Source organism: Rhamphochromis longiceps, linkage group LG8, assembly GCF_057381845.1.
Source record: "Rhamphochromis longiceps isolate RC_006_pf linkage group LG8, R_longiceps_female_GT1.1, whole genome shotgun sequence".
Lineage (NCBI taxonomy): Eukaryota > Metazoa > Chordata > Actinopteri > Cichliformes > Cichlidae > Rhamphochromis > Rhamphochromis longiceps.
Window position 1 is genome coordinate 21,724,669 of NC_140564.1, and position 25,759 is coordinate 21,750,427.

Consider the following 25,759-nt stretch of genomic DNA (forward strand, 5'->3'; position numbering starts at 1 on the left):
CGGAGTATTCTTCCCCTTTTTTTCGTTTAACTGGATGTAAAATAATAAATAAATTAAAAAACAAACACTTTCATTCCATTCCAGGTAGTGATGGACTGCTCAAGATAAAATAATCCATTTTTCAAGTTGGACTGATTGCTTTTAGGGTTTTGTAATGTGATTTCCAGAGGTTCTGTTTGCAAAGTTTTCCTCCTCCAACCTGCAGGACTGCGTCGGACTAAGGACCCCCGCAGACAAACAGGAGTTGACGCGAGCAGGGTGAAGTGGAGATGGCCCATCAGCGCGCTTCCTTGCGTCTCACTCGCTTTTTGTGTCGTCCTAAAGTCCGGCAGGTTCGCACGGTTTGGTTTTAGCCGCCGGACTCCGGTGGAGAGCTGGGATTCTCGGGAGTGAGAACGCTCTGCTACAGGATGCTTCGTCTTTTTCTCTCGCACAATGTGCAACCAGAGGACAAGTGGATCAGTTTGACAAGTTCTCGTGTCATTTTCTTTTAATCTCGGAAACACCTCGTTAAAAAAGAACATTTTCTAAAGCGCAATGATTTTAACAACTTTTGTCATTACACTGTCCTTTCTGGGTAAGTGCCACATTCATCTGTTGAATTCCTATAATTTATACATAAACATGCGTTTTGAAACGGCGCGTGCTCCTTTGCAGTTCATATGAATAAATTCAAGCAACAGAAGGGTGGTGGTGAACAAGGAGCGTCCTTCGCCAAGCGGCAAAGGAGAAGTTCATTGAACTGATTTGTTCTGCTTGCTGGGACACGGTTGTGAGCCTCCGGGGTTCATAGCTTTTCTGGTGCTCGCTGCATATTTGCGTGTCAGCAGTAATGTGTAGCCTATGTGCGTTAGGAAACAGCACCACAACAACAAAAGTGCTCTCCAATTAAGCAGTGTGTGCTGACAGATGTCTAAACTGTGCGTAATGCAGTGTCAGTAAAGTAGTTTACACGGACTACACAAATCATTCTCACTCACTCTTGTTTCTTACTCCCAGATTCTGTGTTCACCCTGAAGGGTGACAGCGGCTCGGCATCCCGAGCCGTCCGACTGGACTGCGTAAAGGCCAGTGAACAATGTCTAAAGGAGTACTCCTGCAGCACCAAGTACCGGACAATGAGGCAGTGTGTGGCGGGGAGGGAGAGCAACTTCAGCGCGGTCCACGGTGCCGAGGCGCAGGGCGAGTGCCGCAGCGCTATAGATGCCATGAAGCAAAGCCCCCTTTACAACTGTCGATGCCGAAGAGGCATGAAAAAGGAGAAGAACTGTTTGCGGATATTTTGGAGCATATATCAGAGTTTACAGGGTAATTCATGTGCATTTATAGTAGAGGACTGAGCATTAATAAAGATTACTCAAGTAAAAGCATCACTACATGTTAGTCCTGAACTTATAAATGTACTCATGTAGATTTATACTTAAAGGCACAGAAATATAAAGTATTTAAAGTATAGTGATTACAAAGTAGGCTGAACGCCTCCTGTTGTTCTATGATATTACATACTGCTGGACAGTTACCACTCATGCGTTGGTAAAGGTGGAACAAATTTGCAAGGTTATATACTGCAATAATACTTCAGTTTTTATAAGTTTATCACAAATGTCAAGAACCTGCAGAGTAGAGACAAATCTGTACCTCAGACCTGTACCTGGGTGAGCTACTTGACTTGAGGTTATGTCTGAACTCATCATCATCAAAGTTTATCAGTCTACATATCTGTTTATGACTTCAAGAAGGGAACATTTTTTGTATCTGTAATATCACAGTGAGACACACGCCAAGATAAACCTTGTTCTCACACTGCATCAAACTGGGATTAATCCCATTTGATCATAATAAATCCAAATTTATGCATCTGATATTATGCTGTTAGAGAAGACAGCATTTACACACAAACACACACGTTTGCTTTTTGCCATGCAGGTAACGATTTGCTGGAATACTCTCCATATGAACCAGTGAATAGCCGCCTCTCGGATATCTTCCGCCTGGCTCCCATCATAGCTGGTAAGAACCTGTTTTTGCATTCCTGAGGTTTCACTTTGGACGCTGTGCAGTGTTAAGTCACGGCCATTATTTCTCAGTTGTTCTTTAAACCCAGCTTAAGTCACCGCATCGCTGCCACAAATCTGTCACTATTTGACAACCACTTTTTGCTATTGCTGTCTGGTTTCAGGCTGCAGCTTTCAACGCCTATTATCCATCACAAAAGCTTTTATCTGCCACTGTGACCCACCATACACAAAGCAGAGTAATTTAGTGTATTTCACCCTCAAAGCAATAATGAGGGGTCTGCATGTTATTCCACTGTCACAGTATAACGCGGGGAGTAGCGGTTATCTGCTAGTTTTGAATTAATCATCCTTTTAGCGTAGAGGAGGTTTTGTCTGAGCTGCTGGAGACCGCGAGCGCTGAATGCCTGGTTTGAAAAGCGAGAGAAAGAAAAAACAGGAAGCATTTGCGTGTTGTAAAGGTAAATGCCATATGTGTCCTCAAATGTCAAAAGAGTGCAGGTGGACCAGGGAGTGTACACCTAGGCAGGCCCAAAATTAGATCTGCAGAGATCCCATAAACACATTCACAGTGAGACAATTAACCATCTGTGTGCATTCAATGGCACTGATAGAACACGTGTGTGTGTGTGTGTGTGTGTGTGTGTGTGTGTGTGTGTGTGTGTGTGTGTGTGTGTGTGTGTGTGTGTGTGTGTGTGTGTGTGTGTCAAGTGCAGAACTCTTTGGCATGCCTCAATATTGGGCTTCTGGCAGGAGGAGGGTGTCTATTGCATTGGCCAGCTACCATTTCATTGCAAAAAAAGAAAAAAGTGGTCATTTGATTCTTTCTCTCTCCATGTCTCTCGCTCTTCCTATGATTGAATCCACTTGGTATATAACAGTGGTGCTGCTTCAGAGACGAGGGCACAAATGTATTTCAACAGTGAGAAAAAGGAAACATTACTTTAATTGACATTTCTCACCTGCGCTGGAATTATGGCAAGATACTAAAGAGATACCTGCAGGTATGGCAATGAGAGGCTGGGAGGAATTGCAAAAGTGACAAAGCGTCCACAATAACCAGTTAAACCAAGTCGGATTTATTAAAAGGCCAAGAAATAAAACAAAATCAGCTTGAAATAGTCCTGCAAAACCATGTGCAAGTTCCACGACCTCCCAAAAATTCCAAGGAACCCTTTTGAATACATGGGAAAAACCTTCATCAAGATATACTTAAAAAAAAAAGAAATTCAAAGCTTACTCGTCAATATTAAAATATTATTTTAAGTAATAATTTAGATTACCTAGGCAGTGTGAGCAAGACAAATCAGGAAGCAGCGATGGCTCTGAGGAGCCATTATAACGTAAGCAGCTATAGCTTTTACAAATAAATAAATAAATCATTGAGTAGTCTAGATATCAGGAATCCATTTGCCATAAGTGACCTCATTCCTGCCTGCAACTAAGCCAGGCCTCAGGCAATCAAAAGGGTAAAATGATGCACATGCGAGCCAAAATCCAATGATAGGTACTGTACCCCCTGGAGTCTACTGTTAAGGCATAATACTCCCCATTCTGACTGCTATATCACCCAGATAATAAATATTTGAACAGTAACACTTTTTTCTGCTCTGTGCTTCAGGACATTTAACTAGAAGTAAAGTACAGGCGTCTCCAGTAAATGCCATGTCTCATCATGGATTTTTTTAACAACAGTATAAGAAGAAGACTGAAAGAAATTTAGCTTTTACTAATAAAAAATAAATAAAATTGAATAAATCCCAGAGTTTGGGGATTTAAAGTGATTGGGCACAAACATACAAAGGAAAAGCTTCTCCCAGAAGCCTCTGCTGCCATCCTTTTCCTTTAGTCAGCAGTGAAATCATAAAAAACACCAGTGGATCAGTCAGTCCTTAAAGCATTGTTCCCAGACTAGTTAGAAGTAGTGATATATATATATTTTTGATGACTTTGCAAACACTTTTTATGGTAAACTATTTGATGTTTACCCTAACAAGGTGATTTCTAAACAGCCATTAGATGAAGACTTGTTATATCTTGGCATGGTGTGCATGGTATCCTGAAAAAATTAAGAGAAAAGTAGGTAAAGATAAAAAAGATGCAGCAGGCCTAAGAAGGAAGAAAAACAGATTTGCCAGATTACGTAAGAACTTGATTCAAGGTCAGTAACAACAGGTCTTATTGAATTATTGTTATCAATACATACAGGGAGATACAACGTTGAGTGTCTACAGCCAATTGTAAACATGGTGGAGGCTCTGTCATGGTTTGGGGTTACATCTCAGCTGTGTACTACAATGTAGTACACAAAGGAGCACTGTCTGTCATGGATTGGCCTCCCCAGAGACCTGTTGTCACCGTTATTGAAGCAGTGTGAGATCATGTTGAAAGAGAACAGAACAAAAGGCAGAAAAGCTTTGGGATGTCCTTCAGGAAGCCCGGAGAACTGTTTCTGAAGACGTCATTGCAATTAATCCAGTGTTTGTTGAGACGGGCGTGTAGAATATCAAATGAACGAATAACACAGAGGGCATTCATAACGCAAAGTCAAGACAATTACTCTACCTCTTTTGATTTTTGAGTACTGCCTTTGTTACGTCATTATGGCACCAGTGAAAAGATTTTCTTATGTCATACTAATAACATTATCGATTCAATCCGAAAGGCGTGACATCGAGGCCACTAACTGGTAGAATATACCCGCAAGGAGCTACTGAAATGAAATGCTGCGTCATTTATAAATGAAAGATGAAGATCAATCAGTGAGAGTGCTTTTTACAGATACTGGTGTGCAGACAAAGGGAACTGTGGGGCTACAGCACTGCCCTTAACACACTGCATTTATGTCTATTACAATCTACGAGGGTACTTCAGGGCATTCAAGGCTGGCAGCGGTGGTATGAGTGCCGAATCCATTCCAAGAGGCTCTTTTCAGTAGCACATAGTGTACATAATATTGAGCAATAAATTAAGCAAATACATTTTCATTTTTAATAAAATGCTTCCTCTTAAAATTCATGTTTGCATGTATTGCTTCTTTGAAATTTGAGATTGGATTGTGTCAGTGCAGTCTTACGCATGCTTTTTGTACTCAATTAAATTCCAGCCGCTCATGTTCATATGAAGCTACTTTATAACCACTACAAATCTGAACAAATGTTCTTCACCCCATCCTTAATTGATATCTTGCAGAAGTTTCCAAAACCTCCTCAAGCCAGATCCTCAAATTTAACACAGAAGCAGTTATTTTCTTTAAGAAAGTCTCCCTACTAGTTACTGGCCCTAGAGCTGATCCCAGTATCTTTACCCCCTCCTCCCAGTCCATCCGCAGATCTCATCAGTAGTCCCGCTGAGGATATAGCCACTGAAAAAGAGATGAAGCTTGCCATGATGATTTTCCATTGCAGGAATCTCAAGAATAATTCAGTGGGTCTAGATGCCTGAAGCAACAGATTAATCCTCAGTAGTATTTGTCCTTTGCTGCTGGCCTCAGTGTTCCTGTGAACTATCCATATGTGAGCAAACTTCTCCAGCTGAACATCAGTGTGGCTATCAGCAGAAGAAACACTTTAAATTTGCTGACTCTTTCTGCACAAACCTGCTTTTAGCTGTATCAGCAAATCACTGGATGGCACTTCCTCTCCCCTTTGTTTTTTTCTGCCCCCTCTGAAACCGCAAAAAGCTCAGTTTATTCCAACTGAATTCAATTATGAGGTCGGAAATTCACTTATATGTTGAGTAATTACACAGCAAATATCAGATATTCGGTGCCATGAAGTAAAACCAACAAAACTTTATTGCATAGTAAGCACACAATTTAAAATATAAGAGGTTTTAGTTATATGCTACTACATCTAAATATGAAGACTGCACAAATCCACCAATATCTGTAGACTAAAATCCAATGAAGATGTTGAATAACCACCTCCAGCATGGATGTCACTGAACTGGAGATATACGGCATTACTTTCGTATTATTAAATACATGCATTTGTTAGTTTACTGTGAAAGACAGCTAAATAGTTGTGTTTGCTGGACATGCTTCGTAAAACTGAAAAACAGTTTTATGAAAAACAGCCTAATTGCTGTAACTGTGAATTATTGCTAATTATCCCTAATTCATGCAAAGCAAAACTATTTGGTCAATGACATTCTTGGCATGATTGATACTATCAATAGGTATGGAAACTACAAAATACACAAAAATGCAAGTTCACAGGCTGTCATTTACAAACTTACTAACCCAATTCCAACATGTCTTGCCACTCTGACACATATGAATGTTACCGGAAGAAGTAAAATGGCCTGAAAAGCAGAAATTCCTCAACATGATGAGTGTACTTTATGGCTTACCGTGATAAGTTGTGCGCAGCAGGCAGAGTGGATATGCAACCATAAGTGATGCAGGCAATTGCTAATGATAGCTTTGAGATGAAAAAATAAAGTACTGTAGGTTGCAGGTGACACATGATAGTGTTTTCTGACAAGCGTGCTGTTATTTTATGTGAGTTTACCACACCCTACGCCCACACACAGGAATATGTACGCATACATGTTGTCACGAATGTGTGCATTACTCCTTCACAGAAAAAAAAACACTCTAGGCATTCATACATGCAGTTAAACTCTGAAGAACTGCAGTGATTACGGTAACGGGCAAAAATTTAATTAACTTCTATTCCTTTAATCTAATAATTGTTTTACGTTACATTATCTTTTCAGATATGAGAAATTTGCACAGATCAGTTGATCTCAGTGCGATACCTTTTGATGCATGTAATTGGAAAAATTTGCAGTAATGGTGCTATTTAGGTTTTTTTAATTTGCACATTTTTGCTGCAAGCCCTTGTGCAACCCATCCCAACCACTGCTTGTTATTCTGTGTCTGACCTAATCATTGTGATAACAGCTGTCACTGTAGACTTCTTTCTTCATGGTAAAAAGGTGAATTACACAATAAAAAGAAATAATCAATTTCAGATCTAAGCATATGATTAGAAAACTCATGTGGTTCTTAGCACGTTTTAAAATTAAGTAAATATAATGTTAGATGAACAAAAGAGCATGACATATTACACTTTCTATTGATTTACTGATTTCTATTTAACAAAAATATTCAGGTCAAATCCAGGAGTGCAGGTCCTGTGGCCTCAAGAAAGGCCCAAATATTCACCCCTCCAACATTGTGCTTAACATTTTCAGGCATTTGTGCTGATATGCCATTTGTCTTTTGCCAAACGTGTTCCTGTGTTTTATGGCCAAATATCTTGACTTTGGTCTCATCCCTTCAAAGGACATTGTTCCAGAAGTATTGTTGTTGGTCCAGATAAAGTTTTCCAAACCTAAGCTTAAGCTTTGCTTTTTAAAAATTATACAGAAGAAGATTAACCTTTAACTTGCTAATCATTTGTTTTTCTGAGATGTAGCCTTTGGTTGTTTGTGTGTTTTGGAAGATTTCCTGTGCATTGAATGGTCTGACCTTGGAGTGAATTTGCTGAGAACTGCCTTTCTGTTTTTCTCACTGTAGAATCTTGGACTTCAAATTATTTGGAAATTTCCTTAAAACCCTTCCCAGACTGAAGGGCTGCAACAATCGCTTCTCTAAGATCATTGCTGATGTATTTCCTCCATGGCATTGGGTTAGCACACACCTAAATGCTCCAGACCTGCAAACTGCCCAAACATGTGCTTTTATAGAGGCGTTCCTTCTTGCTGATGATCAGTTAATCAAGTGCATTTAATTAGCTGCACCTCGTTACTACCTAACTGCTTAATTTCTACGTAATAAGATTTAATGCTGTACTTACTGCACTTAGTTTTTCACCCACTGTTCCATTTTGACTAAATTGTTCTAAAATGAATAATTACATTTAATTTTAAGACTCAGTACTGATAAAATGGTACCAGTCTAAACTTGTCTGGTAAAGACTGGATTTCTAACAATGATAATGTTTTGATAAGTAAAAACTTAGGACTGAAAGACTACTTTTTTTCCATGACAGTATGTACAAGGAAAGTACAAAGTATGCACAAAAAACGCTTTAAAAACAATGTTGTTCTGTAACATTTGTCCACACAGTTCACTGTAATTTTACAGATAAACCTAACCATCAAAAAAAAAATAGTTGTTGCTCTGGCCAGGCCTTTTTGTACATCTCTTTGAGTAACACACAAAACAAAAACCCTGTAAAGTGAGAGCAAAAACAGAAAGAAAATTACCATTTTTAACTGGCAAACAACAAAACAACAAAATAGAACAAAAGCACAAAGCAGAGGTGCACCTGGGTATTATATCTGACTCACAGCAATCAGAGCTCAGAGCTCAGCCTTTCTTTCTGCAATATCCTGCACTGATAGCGCACCAAGTCCAATCAAAAATACTCTACTTTAAGTAGAAGATTTCTGGTAAAAGAAAATGCTCCCAACAACCTGAAATTTAAAAGGGTAGTTCAGCTTCCATAGTAACATGTTTGTCACTGGGCACATGCGTTATTATTACAGGAAAATTTGATCATGTGAGTAATGTCCGCAGGCAATCATAATCATCGGGGACTCTGTAGGGAATTTCATTCTCAGCATAACATTTCTGCAGCTACTTAAGCTTACTCTTTAAATCAATGCACGATAAATGAGCTACTAGAGGATTAAATGGAGGAAAGGAATAATGGCTGCGGTAAAAACTAAAGGGGATTTTGCTAATTGCATTGGTGCATTTAATAAATTGGTCTTGGGTCTGGTCAAGTATTAAGACACTGGTGTGGATTTAGTGATGCTGGCAGGAAACCTGACAGAAGGCCAGATGCCATGACGGAGAGGCTCTGACCAATTCAGGGCTTTCTTAAATTACAAAGACGAAACTGAATAGAGAGACGGGTTATAATAAATGAAGTGAATCACTGATACGCTATGAACGATATTAATTTGAATCATTATCTAGATGGCAAAGTTCTTGTTTTTAAGTTTAGGTGACTTTGTGAATTTTGAGTAAAGCGAAGAGAGAGTCGAATCAGGCATTGTGCCAGACTGTTATACAGCCTGAAGACATTTAACACTACTGGCCTTATTTTACTCATAAAATAAGATATCTCATTAAACGAGAGTCAAATAAATAAATAAAGAGTCCTGAAAAGTATTAAAAGATTTATAAGAGAATCTATGATTAACCAAACCTCTCAGAAAATCAGTTATAACAGACAAGCAGCTATAACAATAGCCAAGGAACCATTATGGTAGTTAAAATTCATTTTTCAATTAAACAGCAATCTTTCATAAATTCATAAATTCATAAATGCACTTGGCAGATGGCTAAAAAAGTATTATGTTAAAACATGACAAGATTAGAAATCCTGCTGCACTCTATGGGGAATGTCATAAATGGTAAATGGCCTGTATTTGTACAGCGCTTTACTAGTCCCTAAGCACCCCAAAGCGCTTTACATATCCAATTATCCACACATTCACACACTGGTGATGGCAAGCTACATTGTAGCCACAGCCACCCTGGGGCGCGCTGACAGAGACGAGGCTGCCGGACACTGGCGCCACCGGGCCCTCTGACCACCACCAGTAGGCAACGGGTGAAGTGTCTTGTCCAAGGACACAGCGACCGAGACTGTCCAAGCCGGGGCTCGAACCGGCAACCTTCCGATTACAAGGCGAACTCCCAACTCTTGAGCCACGATCGCCCCATAGTATTTTTAACTAAACCTGTTCAGTGAGTTTCACAGTAATCCACACCTTTTTAAGACTTATTGACTTGAGAGCTTCAGGCACACAGCTGGCTGTTGATGGTTAGCTTAAGGGTCACATGAATTCTCAGTATTACTCTAATCTGTGTCTTTTGGACAGGAGAGGATTTTTATGTCATACGCAGACAAAAGTGCAATTCCACGATGTTCATATTAATGTTCTTGGATTACATTCAGAGGGGGAAAAAGGGAGCAGATCGAGCAATTTCTTTGCCGAACATTGTTATCCAGGACCACTTCAGTGAAATGGAAGGTTACAGCGAAGGGACAGCTCTACTGTTTCTGAATGGAATGTGTTTAATGGTAGCATCAATCCAGAAAATTTTGTGTGCTTCATTCCATGTGCAGTCTGCATAGAAATGAGAAATTTGTCTGAATCCATAAAGATATGCTAAAGAAAGCGGATGGCAGAGGTGCACAAAGCTTTGAGGATTTTCCTGCCAGGAAACCTGGATGCCCCAAACCCTACATGCAGGATTCTCATTTTTCTTCCCCCTTGGTTTTAGGGTCACTGTTCAGCGCCGTAGTACTGCAGAGACATTTAGCATAAAATAGCAATGTTAGCATTTATTGAGGAAAAAATAAACGCTCAAGTGTCTCATTAGCCATGTAACACTTATAAACAACATCATTGTCAACAAGAAAAAGTAAACAAATAATAAACAACTTGGCTGATCCCAACTATCAGATGATTATTGGGGTTTTCTCTGTATTATTATAGGGTGCTTACCTTACAATGTAAATTGCCTTGAGGCACCTTGAACTGAAATTCAGGGGTCCTAGTTTTTTCTGACCTATGTTTACTGTATTTTGTCTTCGGTACTGTATATGCAGTGTACTCTGTATACACAGTAGACAACACTGTAGAAGACCAGGACAAACAGAAATATGTCTGGATGCTGACTTCAGTGAAAAAGCATTTGCTCCTTCCTTTCTGCGGATTAGACAGACAAAAGGCTTTAGATATCACCCTGATACCACCAACACACCTGAATCAAATGATTAGTTCATTACCAGGCCTCTGGAGAACTTCAAGACATGTTGACGAGGTGGTTGGATCAAGGACACATCTAAAACCTGCAGGACACCAGTCCCTGAGGCCTGGAGTTGGACAGCCCTGACCTAGTCCACAGTCCAGACTTTAATCCAATTGGGATGATTTGGCATGACCTCAGACAGCACGTTTACGCTGGAAACCCCTCCAATGTGGCTCAATTCTTCTAAAAGAGTGAGCCAAAATTCCTCCACAGCGATGTGAAGGACTTTTTGACAGTTGTCACAAACGGTTACATGCAGTTCTTTCTATTAGGTTTATAAGGGAATGATTTTTTCTCAGAGGGCTGGGTAGATTTGGATAAGTTTTTTTCTTAATAAATGAATCATCATTTAAGATCTGAATTTTGTATTTACTCAGGTTATCTTTGTCTAATGCTAAAATTAGTTTGATGTAAGTGTGAAAAATATGCAAATAACTAAGAAGGGAAGGGAAAATACTTTCTCACAACATTACACATATAGGTTTGTTGGAGAGGTGCAGGTGCTTTCTGATCATTACTCCCCCAAGGCTGGTATAATTATCCTCTTGTCTGAGTTTCATATGTAGGCCTACCCGGCCGACAGTCTTTCAAATGTCTTGCATCATCCCATTAGAGGTCATGGGGTCAGATCCCTCTGTTTGTCATTTACTGCAGTGGTGGTCTTGCTCGGGGGGAGAAACATAAGAAGGCTGTGTGAGACTCATGATGTTACTCATAACTTTGATAATTCAGTGTTTATTTTACAAAGAAACACAGAAAGAATATACAACTTGAGAGTCAACTAAACAAGCAAATACATACTGGTACACAATAGAGCATTCAAATGGAATTTCCCAATCCCACTGATGCTGTATAACCCAGTGGCAATGTAAAAGTGCCTTAATGTCAACACTAAATTTGTTAAGAAATAGAATCATATTACTGTTTTATGTGATGCTGTTTTAGGACATAATGTTCTCTGAGGGAGGATGTGGGTGAGGTAATTGTTGAACTTTGCTATATCAACATCATTACTCTTTGTGATCGCAAATGACTCTAAAGTATAAATTCAAAATGAGCTTCCTAACTGCTAAAACGCTTTTTTTGTTGTTCATTTTTACCTGCTGTGGGGTATTATGTCAATATGGCTCCAGCGTATGACCTTCTTACTAACACACAACCTGGCCAGTTAATTTGCACACGCAGATAACCTCATTTGAACCCAGGTCGTCAAAAGTGATAACTTTTTCAAAACAGTTTTTAAATCCAACTTAGGTCAGCATTTTCCTGCAGGTTAACAGTAATGGAGGTAAACCCGTAACACCCACGACCCAAAAGCTACAAACAGCCACTGAAGGATCACAGCCCACATCTCTAGTCACTTGTCAGATGTAAGTAATGGGTTTTGTAATATGTGATTAACCCAAAGTTCAAGAATGTATTCAGATTTAATCATAGCTCATTCTGTGGTGCATGAAAGAGTGCAGTGAGCTTCAATTCCACCTCAAAAGGCAAAATTACAGAATTCATTCTTCCATGTCGAGGCAGAGGATACAGTCTGTGTTACTGTGCAGAAAGCAGTGGAGCAGGAAAGACTTTAATGACAACAAATGAGAAGTGAGAGGCATTATTTTGGCCGCAGAATGCTTTCTTTCTGTGACGGAAGGCGAGGCACACAGGGATGGAAACAGAGATGACCTGATTTCCATAACTTAAGCCAAGGAATGTGAACCGTGCCTGAGGATGTGCCTGTATTTTTGAGGCAAAATCAGCCTCGGTTACATATGCTATGCATGAGAACATGAGAAACGGTTACAATCACAAAAATCACATAACATCTGCTTTTTTTAATACTCTCAAAGATGGGTTTTTAGCTTTTATCCAGTTGGGAATGATAAACTGTCAAGATGCTCCAACTATTGATTTCTGCTGCTAAAAGTATAAATGGAAGGCCTGATCAGAGAGACCTGAGATGTGAGATATGATAAATACATAAAGCACCTCATGCATTAAATGAAGCAAAAAATTGCTTGAATGTTTTGTGCTAAATTGCTAGAAAAGACTTCTCTATCTGAACAGTTGTTCTCATATATTCTGCAGTTTCAAACAATTTAACGGTAAATGATCCAAATGCATTCAAAATAATCAATAATAAATCGTTTTTTATTGTTCTCAATTATATAACACTGTAGTTTTACTTTAAAAATAGATGCAAACTAATAAAAACAGGTACTTTTAGAAGAAAGGGGGCTTTATGACAAAGTGAAAATAATGTTGGGAAAGAATAAAAGTTGCACTGATGATCCTGTTTTCTTCGTCTGATTTGAAAATATTTCTACGCTTATTTTATGGATTTCTTACTATTCACTCATGTAACTTACCTACCATGTTAATTTTGATTGGCTTGGCTTAAACAACAGCGCACAAAAATCAGTAAGTCTCACGTTAGAAAATATTAAATAACTGCGTGACTCTTTCCTCTCTCTTAGTCGAGCCTGCCTCCACAAAGGAGAACAACTGTCTGAATGCTGCCAAGGCCTGTAACTTGAATGACACGTGTAAGAAGTATCGCTCGGCTTACATCAACCCCTGCACTAGCAGGGTGTCCACTTCTGAGGTTTGCAACAAGCGCAAATGCCACAAGGCTCTAAGACAGTTCTTTGACAAGGTAATTATCCTCGCATTTTCCTACACATTTTCTATTTCGAAAATCTCTGCTTTTACAGACACAAATTTCGAGGCTCCTCTGTAGATTTTTTTCAGACCATATTTGACACCGGAGGTTTATTTTGAAGATAAACAGTTTTAAAATCCTGCTTATTACTTTCTGACTACTGGCTGCTGTTGTGTTGCCAGATTATAGCTCTTGATACTGTAGTTCATATACGTCAAACACAACATTTTACTGAGGATGAATGCTTAAACAGCAGCAACGAAGCTAGCCTATGTCAGTATTTTAAACATGTTTAATGACTATTATAGAAATGTTGCATTGCTGTAAATAAGAAGAACAGCTCGGTTAAAATAGTTAAACTATTTACATTTCACAGCAGCAGTGCAACATTGTTTATTCACTGCATTCACACAAAATCTATATGAAGAGAAAAGCGTTGCCACATAATCTTCTTTTTGGTTATTTGTGATGCTAAGTACAAAACATATGAAATTTAAAGTGTCTTTCAGTCTAATTTCTATCTCAGTCTTTCACATAGCTGCAGTATAGCTGCATATCCACACCATACTTTCTGCCCAGCTTTATGATATTCAGTTTACACATCGGCTTGCAAGGGATCAAAGGGTGGGTAATATTTTGGCTGTGCTGGATGCATGCCATGCCATCAAAACAATGCAGAAATTTATATAGAACACAGATGTTTGAGAAAGCAAGCATTAAATGTCAAATGCCGTTTCCTTTCCAAAACCAAGGTTCCCACGAAATACAGCTACGGGATGCTGTTTTGCTCCTGTCCAACGGGGGATCAGACAGCATGTGCAGAACGCAGACGTCAAACCATTGTACCAGTGTGCTCCTACGAGGATAAGGACAAAACCAACTGTTTATCTCTTCAAAACACATGTAAGACCAACTACATATGCAGGTAAGGCACCTCGAGATACTGGGTAGACTTTTTTTTACATGATGTTTTTCTATGGCAGTAAATATGACCATAAATTAACCACTAAGATTTTTCCTCCATTCTGTCCATCTTGAGCAAAGTACAAATTGAAAACTAAATATTCAAAATGTAATTTATCGTAAATTGCAGCCACTTTAAGTCTGTAATCGAACTGCTAAAAATATGTGCAAATTAGACTGGGTTGTCATGTACTGTCAGTTATAAACATTGCATAAATTAGGTAAGTTTTTATTCACTCGTGGAGTTTTGCTGTAATGTCTTAAATCTACAGTAAAAGTAAAGTAATTAGGAAGTGAGTAGATAAAGAGCCGTGAAGATAAAGTGGCTAAGAAGGAAATAATCCTACAATTATAATAACATAATAATAATAATAGTAACAATAATCTAGTTTCCCCCTCTTGTCCGTTGTCATCCATGTATTCCCTCTTTGTAGATGTCATGTGTTGCAAGTGTTCCCATTTGTCACCTTTCGGCTGAGGTCGGCGCTGCGGGTTGCTCCGTGTATTTGATTTGGCAGACTTTTGCCCTTCCTGATGCAACCCCCAAGGCATTCAGGGATCTTCACTTGTTAGGCCGATGTGTGAAGTGGCCACTATCCTCTCAGAGTAGTTTGCATCAACCGCTCTCCTTCAGACACCTCAGGACATTAAAATTGACAGTCAGACCCTGGGGTGGAAATTTATAGAAACCAAAAAAAAAGAGTGCCGTGCTCCTGACTCCTGACCTGATGCTAAACCTTTAAGCATGAAAACTCTGGACTCTTTGCGCTGAAGACCACATTTTAGTCTTGGGTGCCAAAGACCTACACTGTCACGAGTAACTATCATCAACATGACAGTCAGGCCATTTTGACACAAAAGCTGATGTTCGCACTTATCAAACAACATGTGCTTGTGGTCTGAACGGGAAATCCAGGGAATGATCAAACATAGCAGGAAGTGATATAATGCTTTTAAAAGTGACAACCTTGAAGAAATGACTTGAAATTACTGATCAGTTACTCAAAAATATGTCAAAACCGCAAAGCAGCGACTTCTTCAACCTCTTTTAACTCTTGTTCATAGGTCAAGACTGGCAGACTTCATCAGCAACTGTCAGCCAGAGGTTCACTCCATATCCGGCTGTCTTAGAGAGAACTATGCTGACTGTCTGCTTTCTTACTCAGGTCTTATTGGTAAGTTAATCAAGTTGTAAAGCTGGATTACATTTAAAATTTTAGCAAAACTGCTGCTGCTATTAGGACAAACTAGCATTAAGAAATTAAACCAAACTCATTCTATTTTTGTATTTTCTTTTTTACAAATTCTTTATTTACTTTGGTGTGGGGGGATTTTTGGTCGCCGTTTTCGGTAATTTGCAGATTTTTGTCAGCTCAATTAGAAGTAAAATGCAGTTTTAAACACATTTGCTTTTTCTTAAAGTACAAGCCAACAGAAACCCATTAAAAGTAGGGGGAAAAAGCGATGTGAATATATTCCATTGCATTATAATTTACATGCCCCGCTTCTTTGCCTCTCTGCAGCTAGCATGCTGACCTGCAAACTGCAAGTTTGGCATGCATTTTCAAAGCAGAGCTTAAGATACGAGGTTAAAGACGCAAGACACCCAAGTTCACAGTCAATAAATTAAAAATTTGTAGCGTGTACAAGGCATCGCACTTCATAAGCCAAAACACTGTGCAGAAAAGTACTTAATTCAGGATTTTTTTCCATCAGCAGGTTTAATTATGTAGAAAGGAAAAATGATGTCCCACTGAGTTTTTGTAATGAGATTTGAACTCAGGGCAACAGTGACCAATTGCAAACTCAACAGGCAGACATTTTAATCTGCACCATTCATATCATGCTTCACACAGTTTACACCCTCTAATGGCCCCCCCCCCCCCCCCCCCCCGAGTTTAACCGCTCATTTCTGCCTTCACACACAAAAATCTGCATGTACTTGCGGAGCTAATAACTATGAGCCTACTCAACCCCAATGATCCCTAAACAAATCAGCATTTTATTCAGTTTCATTAAGATGGGAAAAAAAATAGCCAAGAATAGTTTCATTTGGCTATTTCATCCATAAAGTACAATGTGCCCCAGTTTAGTCGTAACTGTGGACTCACAATGGGTGTTAAGCGTCAGCAGCCCCGAAAACACTTGTCACAAGTCTCTTCAGAGCTGCTATGTGTCACCTGCAGTGACATTAGCACTTGTTTGAATAATGTGGATGCTCTTGAAAAGAAAAGAAAAAGCCATTGGCCACATAATGAGGATACTTTACCAGGCAATGAGTGTCATAATCGTGATGCAGCAAGTTGTCAATGCCAAGTGTCAATGTCGAGACAGAGTTTCACTCTAATGTAACATCTTTTAATTCAGTGCAAGTTCTGTAAAACTTATAAACAGGTTAAAGTTTGCCTGCAGTGGAGAATCTGCTTACACACACAGACTGACCTGAATATTTCTATTTAAGCATGCAGAGCCTCGAGCCTACCCGATAAACCAAAGACGTCCTGGTAGAAGGTTTCCACTGGAATAATGGGATGACAGTCATATTCACTAACAGTGGTCTACTTGTGTTTTATGCTGCAGGTACAGTGATGACACCCAATTATGTGCGATCCTTTGGAATTAGCCTGTCGCCGTGGTGCGACTGCAGTGGCAGTGGGAACAGCAAGCCAGACTGTGATAAATTTGTTGAGCTGTTCACCAACAACCGATGTCTACGTAAGTGCCCATATTCACCCATCCTGCAGAAATAACTTGTCTCCCATCTTTGCATTATTCTTTTCTGCTTGGGGTCAGACTCACCAGGTGTGTTAGACTTAAAAATATCGCTATAAATTGTATCAGATCTGAGATGCCAGAATTTAACTCCAGTGATTCAACAATACTGGTCATAAAACTCAATATGTTATGTTATGCAGATATTATATACGTAAATTAACATTTAACATTACTTTGGACAGTATCACTCTAATAGAGAAATAACTGTTGAAGTGAGCCTGAGGAGCAGCAGTAATTTGCTACATCAATACACTCACTGAACGAAGCTTGAGTATGCTTTGCTACCTTAATGACAAACAACCGACAAGAGTCCAGAGAGAACCAGGCTCAGGGAGGGACAGCCATCTGTCACATCTGGTTTTCACTGTAGCTTACTGGACAGTTTTATAACCCCATGTAAGGGACTGAGATGTTACTCTAAATCATCCATTGGTGGCTTTGTGATCACCGCAGTTGCCACTTTTGCAAACCTTACAATAAACCTTACGATGAATGTCAACTTAATCTTGCCAAAATTAGATTATAGAAATTATCTTTAAGGTTTTGGTGTTTCCTTTGTGGAGCCAATTTTGGACTGTTTTGCAAATCACAGATATTACACGCAGCCACTGCTTTTAAAGAGGCTCTTAAGAAAGGTCACGTCATTTCTTTTCCTCCTCAATTACTGAAAGTATCAATTAGTAGCAGCTTTTAGTTGGACGTTATTAAAACAGTTGGTGTCATGGTACTTGCACTTATTTCTGAAGCAAATACAGACAGCTAAGACTAAACCTTGCAGAAAAGATCAATACGTTTTTACTCTTTTCTTGTAGGTAACGCCATCCAGGCTTTTGGGAATGGTACAGACGTTGGGGTCTGGCAACCCCAGCCCCCGATTCAGCCCACAGTAGACCTTAGCATCACTCGGAAGGGTAAAGCACAAACCAATAATGCTCTGGATGCGCTGACGGACATGACCAAACTGGATCTTGATGGCAACTCACTATATCACATCTGTGGGACCCTGCAGGTGAAGTTTTTGTTTGAGTATGGCCTGTATGTTTTGTCTCCCCATCAACACAGCTGCTATTTTTGAAACTAAAGGGGTTGGGAATACAATTATAGAGAAATATGACGCTTAAACCCCAATAAACAGACACTATTGTGATGATACTCATTTTAGTTCAGTTCGATGTGATTGATGGTCCCAAAGGGAGTACCTTGGCTTGTAGTCAAGAAGGCCAGATAATGAACACATAAGTACAAAAACTACACCAAACATTCAAAAATTAAATGTAAGAAATATTTGCTACAGATATATAAAAACCCAAGAAAAGCCAGTCTGTAAAAAAACAAAAGAGGTTTTTCTCCTCTTGCAGTTTTATTCGACTCTGTAGTTTTTAAACTGTACCAAAAGCCAATATAGGCTACCAGTGTCACAAATCTTAAATTACAGAGTGAACAAATTAAATTCTATTAAACTCACAGGGATGATGTCAATCAGTGTACACCTCCACTGATCTCATTAACTAGGAAATTTTTAATTGCCTTCTAAGGAGCTACTCGCTTAAGCAAAAGGGCACTGTGCTGCAAGGTAATGGTCCATCAGAGTGGCTTCTACTTCATTGTTTAGAGTAATCACAGCACTGCCTGCAGCACATATAGAGGAGTACACATCCCAGCTGAACAGACAGTGGCAAGCAATATGATATGCGCATATGAAACACATAGGTTTCAAAATGGGGTGAATGTAATCGCCATGACCCCAAAAATTATGCTTCAAATTGCACAAAAAAAATCGTAATTTTTTTTTTACATATCAACATTTACACTGAGCTCACATAAGCACGTGAATTTCTAGATATGTACATTCTCATGAATTAGAAGCATTAGAGCTCACTTAATCAGCCATGCTACTCTAGAATACCCAAATAAATAAAAATAAAAATACAGGGCTGAAAAAGAGCGTAATAGGTCTCCATTCAGGGAAAATGAATATAATTTAAAGGTCTTCCAGAAAATATTCAGATAACTGTCCAGGCTTCTTTTCCACCTTTGGAGGATTCACAAAGCTCTCCAAACTTGTAAAAGAATGCGGCTGAATCCAAATTGAGACCTAAACATCAGATAGAGATCTATTCAGAGCTGCTGCCTGAGTGTCAGACGTCTGGCTCTGTCACCTTGATGGATCAGGGATGGTTTTATGATGGCATGCACAGAATCCCCCCTCCTGGGCAGAAAGATGAGATGTCAGTGTGGAGTCAGAGTTTCCTAAGCTGTCATGTCAAAGCTAATTGGTTGCCACTGTAACATCAGAAATGGCCCACAGGGGTAGTGTGTATGTGACTGTGTGTGTTTGCAGAGCAGGGACAAAGTATCATCGCATGGATGAACCAAATGTGTTTTCCCCCCTAATGTTAAATGGTGAAATAGAATGAGATTACAGCTACGCAGTTAACTTTGTTACAACTGTAGCAGCTCGTAGTTCAGTGATAAAGTGGAATCACCTCCTGGTTGATTACCAACCCCAGTCAACTGAGTTTACATCAATGTCAGCCCAGACTTGACTTTTTACTGTAGATATAAAATGTCATCACTTATTTTTTGTTGTTTGTTTGTTAGAGATTTGTGTGGAATGGAGTTGTAATTAACACATTCTTGCGTTTTTGAAGGTCACAGCAACCACTGACTGCCACACTCTAATCAGTCCAAGTGAATATTTGTTCCTACCCTCACCTAACCCCAATCAGTCATGAGCCTGGTTCTGCTGTTAAAAGGGAGTTTTTCCTTCCCACTCTCGCCAAAGTGCTTGCTCATAGGGTCATATGAAAGTCAGTGTTTTTTCTGTTTTCTTTGTAAAATTGTAGGGTCTTTATCTTACAACTACAGAGCCCCGCAGGGGACATGGGAGAAAAAAAAATTATGATGAACTTTTGCGATATCTCGCAAAACTAATTAGGGATCTCGCAAAAGTTGAATTCCAACAATGGCTACTTAGTTGTAATATTACTCTTTCTGGGTCACAAAATAAACTTTTAAGATATTTTGAGGTGTGAATGTAGTTGTGTAAACGTCAGATATCTGCTAGGTTTACAAGACATCACATATTTGCAAAAGTGCTCCGACGTTTTCGGAGATCTGACACCCACCATCTCGAAGCTAACGGGAGGTCGAGACCTACTACAGCCGGGAGGAACACCGCTTTCCCGGCACGTCGTGCCTCGACCTCCCGGTCGGCTTCGAGCTGGCGGCCTCCGAAGATCCCGAGTTTGTTTTGCGAGATCTCGAGTTTAAAAGCAAAACTTTTGCGAGATCTCGCAAAACTTTTGCGAGATCCTGAGTTTAAAAGCAAAAGTTTTGCGAGATCCCGAGTTAGTTTTTGCGAGATCTCGCAAAAGTCCGTCTTAATTTTTTTTTCTCCCATGTCCCCTGCGGGGCTCCATATACAACATAAACTGCCTTGAGGCAACTGTTCTTGTGATTTAGCACTATATAGCTGATCGATTCCATTTACATGTGAGACACTAATTCGTCTGCAAACACTTGCCAACTACTTGCCAAACAGTAAACCGGAAATGGAGAAGATTCACCTTCAAAGTTAAAGGCTCACTGTTTACTTTGAAGCGGAACAATCTCCATTTACAATTTGCATCACAGTTTCACTTCTGCTCCTTGAGTGGTTGATGACTGTTTGTAGATAAGTTGGTATCTTGCTCTACAAAAGCAATGGCTGGATGTTTTTGGTGCAACACCTTATACCTCTTTTCAACCATAATCACCTTGCAACACCAACAACCACTCACCAACTGGTCAGAGAATACACAGCAAGTGATGTTTGTCAGGAGATCACTGACTAGTCTCTAGGCCTGTGTTACTGGCTCTATAACTACAATTAAAAGCATCTCACTACAGTTTTTTTAATTACGCAAACTACTATGGCACTTTTTGAACACCATTTTTATATTTTTCTAATTTTGTAGTGGTATAATTAAAGATAAAACTAAAAAGGAAATGTACCAAAACCAATCCAATCAGATCATTAAAAGCTTGAAAAGCTTGAAAAGAACACTAAACTGACCTTGTGTTAATATTGTATTTTAGAGTATTTCAAATAGCTCAAACTTATTTTAATTCAACAGGTATCGAACTGTATGTATGAGTACGCAATTCTAAACCATCTTATTTGCAATAATGTCTGCTAAGTGACACTTTAAAAAAAAACTGCTGCAGGGAATTTTCATAGCAGTGGCAGATAATGACATGCAAATGGATATTTCAAATATCAAATGCAATAGTAGGAAATCGATTTAGTGTGCTGATTCTGACATTTAACATCATAAATGGCATGTTTTGCTTGATTGTGCTTATAGCAGCTCTAGCTCCTGAAATTTTTGGCCCCACCAACACACACTCAGATATCTGCTATTCTCCTCTGATAAATACCATGGGGCTATATTTTTAAATGAGATGATATCACATACTTTAAGCGAGACAATCTATCATATTGGCTTTTAATAGCGATAATATGATTTATCACCAGTAAAACATCCTCTAGGAGAAAAGACCTCCGATAGAGCAATTAATCATTCTTCTCCGCAATCCTGGTTCATAGAATTTTTTTCTACTTAAGAACCAACACATGGGGTGTTTATTGTGTTTCCAAACTGCTATAGAGTCACTTTATCATTTATGTTCTCCATCTGTATCTGTGAGTTTGCCTTTTGTTTGTGCGTATAGCTGTGTTTGTGCAAATGCATGTGGGTATTTTTATGTTTGGCTGAAAAGGTTTTGAGCCATCTGGGAAAACTTCTAATGCATTAGACTGTCATAACCTTGAGCTTGAACAAAGCAGGGACACACTTTTTCACAAACATGCACTTGAATCCTATACATCTTGCACAAGGGGGAAGATTATTCCAAGAGTTAAGACCTCTAATATATGGGCATTGCAAAATAAAGCAGTCTGCTATTTTCATTTTTGCACCTCTCCAAGTCTGGGTGTAATCTGAAATACTTACAAACCCATTAAAAAAATAAATAAATGAAAGCTAATGTCTCTATTTTTTCGTGTTTTCCTCACAGGCTCAAAAGCTAGTGTCAAATCAAACAGTGGACTCCGCTCTGTGTGTGGTAAGAACTGTTTTATTCTGTGAAGTCAAATAATAGTGGACTTGTAGGAGATATGAAATACAATAATTCTTTAGTTCTACATAATTATGCAGCATTGAAAAAGAAAGCATTCACAGGAGTCTATGGCCATGGGCATTCAGGTGTGTCTTATAGTCTCTCGGCAAATTTCACCCCAAGGTCAAACGATGAGAGTTTGCAGCTCAGAAGAGTTGCGAAAGAAAAAAACACTCAAGCGCTCAAGACTGTGTAGACCTCAGTTAGGATGTTAAATGTTAAAGTTTACAACAGTGCAATTCAAAAAAGATTGAACAAGTATGGTTTGTTTAGAGGGAAAGCTTTTTCTCTCCTAAAAACCCCCAAAAAACAAAAACGACATGAGGCAGCAGTGCTTAGGTTTGCAAAGCTGCACTTGAACAAACCCAAAGATGTCTCGAGCAATTTCCTTATGGACAGATCAGACCAGAGTGAACAGCTCATACCAACTGCCAAGCTTGATGGTGGAGAGTTGATAATTTAACAAAACTGATGGAAGGTCACCAAAATACGAGTATATACAGCCACAAAGCTCTACATAGCTAAATGTAACCTGAGGTGAATGACATATACAGTATATACACATATATATCTGAACTTTGATGCATCAGTATCAACAAATCTTTCATGAACTTTCCACTTCGATTCTTACATCTTAATCTTTTCTCTTAGAACCATCAACTGGATGAGTCCAACGACTCAAACGCCATTGCTAGAAGTTCGCCAGCTGAAATCACCTGCTCACACCCCTCAGTGATGCTCCTCGCGCTGGCCTTTGCTCTCACATCAACACTACTGCAGCTTGAAGGTTTCCTGCTTTTGTAGACTCTGAGGACTATCGCTCAACATTTTTATCTGGAGAACTGATCGGACCCTTTTTAATTTAGGCATCTGCCCAACTGCAGCAGCTACATTTTTCTTTAATTAGAAGCGACCAAACAGCACGGTAAGAACAGTGAAATCAGGCAACAGTGGATTATATCTAAGGATGACATGTTGGCTGCTGTGTGGAAAACAGACTTGCTGAATCTGTTGCTGAGATATCAGCTCATTTGCCTTCCTTGCCTCATGGGGGCAATTTGGTGACTTCAAGAATCTGATTCATGCTTAGGAGCATTCTTTTTTTTAAGGGGTGGAAATAAACTCTGTGATCTGATGTGAATAAATGCATTTCTTTGGCAGCCGCTGCATATTTGACTGAATAGACTGCCAACATGCTGAAGAGTGTTTTAAGCATAAAATGCATCATTCTTTGCACAACTGTGCTATGATTTGCCCGTCAATAACCTTGATTTAGGTCACGAAAAGCAGAAATGGAAAAGCGTTAAACTAAAAGCGGACAAAATTGACAAGTAACATTTACTGGTGTGACATTTGATTCATCAAACACTGAAACTCATTCCAATTTGTCAAGATATCCTCAAAGGACAAAAAAGACACATCTGGCCGGAGAAAGTAACACATTTTTCTTCTACACATTCAGTACTTGGTATAGACTAGTTTTGTATATTTGATTGTCATGGTGCTTTGTGGCTTTATCCCATCGCCTTTGTAAAAATGACACACGAGTGCACACTCTATTACTGTATGCTGCTGTTAGCTTGTAACATATTGTCTGTAATATTTTGGGATTCTATGTTAGTATCTGGTGACTGAGGCGCCTCAGCTTTATCCAGCTTAGCTGTGATCTATGAAATGTGATGAGGTGTGGTTCTTTTCCTCACGTGATTACGGATATGACTTTATCGTGTGACTATATTTTGATGGTAAAGTGCATAATGTTAGCTTAAACGGTATTTTTCTCTAACGTCAAACTCTCTGTAACAGTACCAAGAACATAAAGAATTCACAAAAGTGACTCTAATGGCTAAAAAGTCAAATATGCTTTGTTTTGTTTGATCCCGGCTCTTCAGTCTGCCAGTATTCTCATTTCTTTCTGGGGTTTGATGAATAAAGGATGTGAACATACCCACAACTAGTGCAAACGCCAAAAGACAAAAGCCAAAAGACATTAATTGCTGGCAATTACTGCTGATGCAAATGGAGGAAAAGATTAAAAAAAAAACATTATGTACTTAATGGCACCGCAATTATCAAAGACATTCAAAGAGTATACAAAATAATGAAGACTTGTTTTAAAACATCCCTATCATTACCAAAAATGTGTAAAGTGTGTCTCTTATTATAATCCTGTCATATAGGAGCCTTGTTGATATCTAAGCTAAAGCCTGTAATGATGCACTTCTTGGCTGTTGTGCATCAGCCAGGGTTTGGGTTAAACACTCAGACACTTTATGTACAAGTTACAATTTGGTCATTTGGTGTTTGGCAATCTGCTGAAATAAAAATGATGAACATTGACCTATTCTGGTTTCCACGATAGCGGATCATGGATCGTGTCATTTCTTTTCCCTAATGCTTGTCTTTTTCTATATATAAGGGACACCTGTAAAGCAGGATTATAAGATAGCACCTGGCAGACAGGCTGCTGTTGTCAGTCAGATTGCATCAGCGCCGGCACAAAGTGACACAAGTGGACAAGGACGCAGGCAACAGAGGACAGATTTCTCAGTGGACTGAAGAGGGGCATGCATTGCCAAGAATATGCTTGACCTAGACAGAGAGCTAAAGATTTATTAGACATGTCACCAGAAAACAAAAAGGGCCAAAACATCCTCTTCATGTTATGTATGAGATGGAAATGACAGCTGTGCATGACAATGCAGAAGGAAAGTGTGGGATTTTAACAGAATTAACTAGCAACTCTGGCTTTGTGCAGCAGTGGCAGAAACTCAGCCAATCAACACATCCAAACCTCACTAATTAACATATAATGTTTGTTGATGTAAAAAAAAAAGTGTAAATGTGACATTTTAAGGAAGGTTATAGACCTGGATTATTTCTTTTCTATAGTGAAGATCTCTTACTGGTGCCCACTGGTGAGTTTTAGGTACTTGTATATATATTTTCTTTATTCTGTGTCTAGATGGTTTCTGATTTCTTATTTTGAGGTGGGTATCAATGGGGGTTTTTTTTAAGTCTTTAAAAAAAACAACTAAAAATTACACTTTACAAAATGTAAAATTAACCTTCATATAACCACTGAAAACCAAAACTGCTCCACAAACATCTGCAGTATCTTATCACAGCTTCATCTTAACCCAACTAGTCATGTGATTGCCTGGCCTGGGCCACAGAAGAGCTTCAAATCCAGCAGAAGGACCGATATTTTCTCCTCTGTGTTCAGAGGAGGAACAAGAAGGCCAATGCCACTACAAAATTATTCACGTGCATGTTTCTAAGCAAACTGTCTGAAATCGACTTCATCATGACAGCATGAGGTCTCAGTGTCCTTTAGTCTGGAACTGTGCACACAGACCAGTACTGTGTAACTCAACTGGCATTTGCCAAAGAACACCAGAACCG

At 39.2% G+C, this 25,759-nt stretch overlaps 1 protein-coding gene across 1 annotated transcript; it reads left to right on the plus strand.

Moving 5' to 3' along the window:
* gfra1b (gdnf family receptor alpha 1b) lies at nucleotides 1-24,705 on the plus strand. The gene is made up of 10 exons (XM_085415294.1): nucleotides 1-577; nucleotides 1,000-1,308; nucleotides 1,927-2,010; nucleotides 13,269-13,447; nucleotides 14,206-14,378; nucleotides 15,482-15,591; nucleotides 16,997-17,131; nucleotides 18,004-18,200; nucleotides 22,253-22,300; nucleotides 23,006-24,705. The coding sequence occupies exons 1-10, from the start codon at nucleotides 538-540 to the stop codon at nucleotides 23,156-23,158; spliced, it is 1,428 nt and encodes a 475-aa protein (XP_085271420.1). The 5' UTR covers nucleotides 1-537; the 3' UTR covers nucleotides 23,159-24,705.
* The last annotated feature ends 1,054 nt before the right edge of the window (nucleotides 24,706-25,759 follow it).

What these genes read in the sequence shown, in the direction of transcription:
- gfra1b (XM_085415294.1), top strand. Translation starts at nt 538, where the DNA reads ATGATTTTAACAACTTTTGTCATTACACTGTCCTTTCTGG. An exon ending in TAAGACAGTTCTTTGACAAG is followed by an intron (nt 13,448 to 14,205) that starts GTAATTATCCTC and finishes TCCAAAACCAAG; the next exon opens with GTTCCCACGAAATACAGCTA. An exon ending in TTCTTACTCAGGTCTTATTG is followed by an intron (nt 15,592 to 16,996) that starts GTAAGTTAATCA and finishes TTTATGCTGCAG; the next exon opens with GTACAGTGATGACACCCAAT.